At 38.6% G+C, this 6000-nt stretch overlaps 1 protein-coding gene across 3 annotated transcripts in view; it reads right to left on the bottom strand.

Annotated features, from left to right (window-relative positions):
• PKNOX1 (PBX/knotted 1 homeobox 1) overlaps positions 1-6000 on the bottom strand; it is a 42556-nt gene continuing 36556 nt past the window's right edge. For 2 of the 3 annotated variants that reach the window (XM_009283007.2, XM_009283008.2), the window contains 2 exons: positions 4399-4571; positions 3098-3417 (listed from right to left, as the gene is read on the bottom strand). In XM_009283007.2, coding sequence (XP_009281282.1) covers positions 3206-3417; positions 4399-4571 — 385 coding nt within the window. In that variant the 3' untranslated portion in view covers positions 3098-3205. Of the gene's footprint in view, positions 3418-4398; positions 4572-6000 lie in introns of all 3 variants that reach the window. The other variant, XM_019473066.1, reaches the window with a different exon arrangement.

Below are 6000 nucleotides of genomic sequence, written 5' to 3'. Positions count from 1 at the left end.
CGTGAAAAGAACAAGCACTTCTGTGCAGTTCATACCCACTACAGAATTCTCACTGAATTAAAAGACAAGGTTTGAGTTCTGTATGTTAAGCGATACCTTTGACTACACTGGTAAAGCCTTTTCAGTTTTAGGAATCCACGTCCTTATGTTTTTATGTTTCTAATTTGACAGCAAAACTATTCCACATTCCCCCTTTCACAGTAAATTCTGTCAACTTCACTTTCCAGGTATTGATAAACTAGCTGAAGACAAGGTCGCAAATGTTTCAGAATAAAGCTTCAGCTGCATGTAAGGTGAGGGGAATAAGCAAGCTAACCAGATAACGGTTTCTTTCCGAAAAATAAGCTTTCAGAAGTTTGCAAAACCTGATGCCTGGTTGTTTCCAATTGAGTTCCAAGTGGCACATAAACTACATATTCCTGAACCCTCTTCCAGCCAGCTGTATAGATGTTTTAATACCCTCTCTCTTTTTAAGATCTCAGTTCTCACAGTTTTGAAGTGTGGGCAAACGCCCATTGCCACATTATCTCCAAACCACAGAAGTTTTTTTTGCCCATTTTGGTTTACCCTTCCCTTCACTGCTGGCTACTTTGCTACCCTAACAGATCTGCCGGCTGAGCTGCTTCCTAGACTACCTCAAAGCAGGCTGGGGAAAGCTCTGCTGGTAGATCTGAGGCAGCAACAACTGGTCAGGGAGGGAAAGGAGATCGTGAGAAATGGCCTGTTCCTCCAGCATAGGTTGATTTGGAAAAGCACGTATTTGTCCGTAGGCCTGTACGCACTGAGAAGTACACTATTCATCTGCCTACGTGCTAGAAGTACAAAGATTAATGCACTATTAAATATGAACAAGGGTAGCTGAATAAAAACCCCAAACAAACCAACAAATATAACCTACTATATAATGGAAACTGTGGGGGTGATGAAGCACTTACGGAGTTAAATCAAAAACAACTAAAAAGAAAACTACAGAATCTGTCTCTCGGTTCTAGTCATCTCAGGTATCCTTTGTAGGAGCAGCAGGTTGAATGTTTCCAAAGGAGCATGATTTGTACATGATGTCAGTCTTTTTAAATGTTTTGGGGTCAAACTGGATTTGACAATAGCCTTTGAGACAGTTATGCTATGTCAAAGCTTTCCTAATTAGATCTTTCATTATTAATTTACTGTGCTCTTTAACAAACATTGCACATCAGTGGCAAAGCAGAGAAGTTAGAAGAAAACAAAGTCTTTAGATTACCACTCCAGCTGGCGTAGATCACTACAGCATTTGAACTAAGAAGCAAGATCCTCAGCCAGGAATAAGCAAGAGCCATAGCAGAAACATCACTTGTGCCAAGTAAAACCCAACGCCAATTCTTCAAAATAGCTACTAGTCATTGAAAACTAGTATTATTCGCCACGTATGTATGCCAATGCTACTGACATTCCTCTCTGAAGTTTCTCTTCATACCAACTTATACTTGCCTTGGAAGACAATCTTTAAAGACCAGCTTCCAACCATTTAAGCACGTCAAAAAGTACATGTGCTAATCCTACTGAAATCAATGCGACCTAAGCACATGCCTAAGTGTTTTGTGAAGCAGAAATTAAGTATTCAATTAAATATTTGCATCTGTCAAAGGGCTTTGTTCAAATACAGTGTCTAAAGATTCTAAAAGCTATCATCTTTTTCCCTGTCACGTTAGAACTGAACTAGATTTGGTCTAAATCAGAAGGGAGTTCTGGCTTTGATCTAACCCAACATTGTGACAAATGGACGGGGGGAAAAGAGGACATTGATCTTACTGTGAGACTACTGTGAGACTCTTGGAGTCTGTTATTTGTACTTAACAACGGGAAATACAAAGTTCAAAAGTAAGTGTTTATGGATAGACAGACACAGACTCCAAACTCTGGGAAAAAAAAGAAATGAACTGTTACCACAAAAAAAAAGTGTTTTCATGACTAGCTCTTAGTTTTTAAATGACACACAAGGATTTTCTACTCTAATAAAGCCTGCTGTATATTCTGGTAGTAACCTTCAGATTTGAAGAAATTTTATAAAAATCCATATGTTATATTTCTTTTTGTATTAGGGGAAAATATTTCAAATGCAATAAAATAGCAGAGTGATAGCAGAATTCATGACTGTATAGTAGGCAACTTTTCATTTTTCAGATTCAGTTGTACAAACTATAAACTGTTAAATTTCTCTAATAACTGGAAAAGTTGTGGGTATTTGAATTTACTTACCTGAATACTCATTTAGCAAATATCTTCAGATACAAGTCTAGATACAGAGTTAATGTAATTTGAATATTAGTTTACACATAATATAAATCAATGTTTGACAATATCAAAATCCCATCAAACAGTGGGCCCTTCTTATGCTATTATCAAATATAGTATATCACTGTGGGACAGCTGAGAATCATAGAATGCTAGCGTAGGCTTGATTATTAAATTTGGTCAGTTTTCAGACCTTCCAAATAGGAATACTAACCATTTATTTTTCCCCTCTGGAAATTCTTTTTTTTTTTTTCTTTCCTCCTGCTTAATACAGTCGTCATCCCAATTCCTAGTGAATTTATAAAAATATTTTTTATCCAATAACCCCGGCAAGGTAAAAATAGGAGTTTTTATAGCAAATGATAAACAGGCTCACGGACTATGAGAGAAACTAAACTTATTTAAATTGCCATACATTCGCTACTGAATCACACATCAACATTTTCTTTTTATGTGTGTTGCTGTCCACCTCAGACTAGCAGTTTTTAAGGTGCAGAAGCATCTTTCAAATATATGCATCCAACTTAATGATCAAGTTCCACACACTAGTGTCACATGCTTTAAATTTACATCACCTGCCCATCAAGAGCTGTGTTAAATAACAGCACTAATTGAAACTGCATAATTCTTTAGAAATTGCAGCACTTCCAATTCATAGAACAAAGGGGTGCTTATGTGGTTCTTTATATTACTAGATACAATTTTCTGAAATAAGAAAAGGAAAAGAAATGAAAAAACACATTTGAAAGAAGTTGCTGCACCTGCAAAAACACTCTTTAAGCTTACTATGTAATACAAAAAAGTGCACCCTTCTATATCTACATATAAAACATATTAGAAATAAAACTTGTGTAAAATGTTTGCTGTGCAAACTATAAAAACAGTCAGTCAGTCCATTCTTTTTCCTAAACATTTTGTCACACTCTCTTGCTTCCTACTGCAGAGAATCGCTGTTATCCAAGACCAGCCCACTGATATTTGTTGTTGAGAGATCTCCTCCATCATCTTCACCGCTGTCTACAGACTCATCCTCACTTTGCCCTGCCATCATAACTTGCTGAACAGCCAAAGTAGCACCATCGGATGACAAAGACTGGAGACTGTCTACATTCATGTTGACTGGAGCTGTAATTGTTACAACAGCACCTGGAGAAGCACAATCGTAGTACTTTAGCATCTTTCTTGGTTTCTAATTTTAAGTAACACATATTTATATATAACAGAGTTTGTTTCTAATCAACAGGAAGAAAACCTAAGGAACTAAATTAAAATAAAAGCTTTATAGGTTGTCAAACACTTAAATGTCAGGAAATGCCAGAATTAAGCTGGCCAGGAATCTTAAACTTAGGTGTGTTATGGACACCCATTACAGCAATTCTCCAATCAAGTCATCACAAGACCATTTCTGCGAAGTATTCCAGCTTAATGCATTGCAAAAAAAAGGGAGTGTTCACAGAGATTCAAAGCGACTTAAAAGGGATAAAGCTGTTGTCAGATCCAGCGGAGGCTGAGGGAAAAGTTGCTACAAACTGGAAAGGAATAAAGCAGCAGGACAGAAAGGATGGTCCTGAGATTAAAGCAGTTATTTATCTTTCTTAAATTGAGTCTGTTTGGTTGATCTGATGCTAAGGAAGTTACTTCAGTCAAAGTCTTTGGAGGCTCTATTACATTTCTCTGCTTCTCAATGTTCAACTTGACACACGAGGCATACATAGAATTGCAGATGCTCAGTCCCTCTAGCAATAGTGAAAGGAATGTGAACAGGATGGGGAGTCACGAAACTGAAATTGCAGACCAATACTGCTAATCAAACAGAATGCTACTGATGTGCATACACAGTATACTGAGAGAACTTAGTTGTACATCTAACCTTTGTTCTGTTGTTTCGTAACTTTTGAAACAAAAGCATCAGTCTCTCAACATAAATTCCAATAGAATACGCCCCCGAAACACAGAACATTTTTAAAGAGGGAAAAATTGACCCATTTCTGTTGTGTTTTTCCAGATTAAAAACACATTTACAGTGAAATATCAAGAAGTTCCCTCTCCCCAAAGGCATCAAACCCTTCATTTCTCTGTTACAGAGAAATTAACTTTATAATCTGTGGTTTAGCCGGTTCTCCTTACCATCTGACATCGTGAGCTCGTTAGATTGCTGCTGAGCAACTCCTGAGGCAATGGAGTCAGGCCAGAACCTCTGAACCGGTCGGTTCTGAGCTGTTTTCTTCTTTGTTTTTGGAGTTTCAGAACAACTGGAATCCAGCATCGGCTGAAGAATTCGCCTTCTAGCATTGATAAACCTAAACACAATCAAAGGCAACAAGTACTTATGACCAGTTGGCTGTAAATTCTCTCTCAGATTCACAAAGTATGCAGTGGCGGAAAAAAATTAGGACTATGAAATCTCTCTACCAGCTTGGCATGACATTCTTTTTAATGTGTAAAGCTGCTCCTAGAACACTGGCATCCTTTGATTTTGGGAAACTAGCTAAGAAAGTACTTCTATCATTTTGCTGCTAGCAGCATTTTTTCCCCCCACCTCAGAAGGGGAAATTCTCCAGACAGCACGACAGATGTACATTTCAAGATCTTATTAAAAACTAAGCACCAGAAAACTTGCTGACAGCACAGCTCAGAAAGCCGATACTCCTCTCATTAGGGTTCACCTAAAATCTAGCCCCTGTCTAACCTAGTTTGTTTGGTCTGGTTTCATTTACTTCCTTAAGCTCCCGCATTACTTATTTTATAGGCTCGCTGGCTTTCCAAGGTCTGGTTCCTGATCGAGAAGACAACAGCAAACACATTTTTCAGATCTTTCCCAGTTCCTTTTTGCTCCCTGATTTTCACTTTTTTACTTCAGCATGCTAATTGCTGCCCTTCCCCTTTCTGCTAGTGAACAAGAAAATACTTAAGCCACGTCTCACGTAGCTACCAGCAGTTAACTGAATCAATTTCAATGTAGCTAGCTGTGGCAAGGACCTGTGACTGAGGGTAGCATCCCTTGCTACATCTGACAAAACACATCCAGGACCCATCTTTACCTGCAATGGAAGGAAGTAGGGTGCAGCTGGCAGGTCCACATGGTGTAATGCAATGCTTTGCAGAGACATTAGTTGGATCCCAGTACCACAGAGCTCCGTTACTACCGTGTCACACAGGCATAGTTACACTGTTCTGCTTTTGGAACCAGTGTACTGCCACTGTCTTGAGTATTTCCCCACTGGACCCCTCTGCAGCCATGCAGCCAGCGTCACCTTTGAAATCTGAGGAAGATCCCTGTTGGACTTAGCTGCAATAATTTTAGGAACCAATACCACAACCAGAATAGGATGCATGTCAGCACCCTTGCTCCTCCTTCTGCAGGGGCAGGTGTATTATCTTAAACCTCTAGTGAAGATAAGATGCTAAAACATGTTGAACCATGAACTAGAGCAGTGGAAGTACTGACACTCTCCATTTGGACATCACTGCTCAGAGGATAGCATCCTTTGATACAAGAGCAGAATGAGTATCTGTTGACAGTAACTTCTTAAACATTTGCACCCATGATTACCAGAGAACACTTTTCAGAGCTTCAAGTCACTAAACGTCTTTAAACTTCAATTTCTTTACTTGCAGAAGAGACATGAGAGTACTTCCATCTCTTTCAGCAATAGAACAGAATGCAATTCCTTAATGTTGCAAAGTTTTCTGGAGTCCTTATATAATTTAAAATGGCATAAGTATTAT

Source organism: Aptenodytes forsteri, unplaced genomic scaffold (genome assembly GCF_000699145.1).
Source record: "Aptenodytes forsteri isolate BGI_AS27 unplaced genomic scaffold, ASM69914v1 Scaffold2, whole genome shotgun sequence".
NCBI classification, from domain to species: domain Eukaryota; kingdom Metazoa; phylum Chordata; class Aves; order Sphenisciformes; family Spheniscidae; genus Aptenodytes; species Aptenodytes forsteri.
Note: the sequence above shows the minus strand (reverse complement) of the source record. Positions and strands in the feature narration are given on the sequence as shown.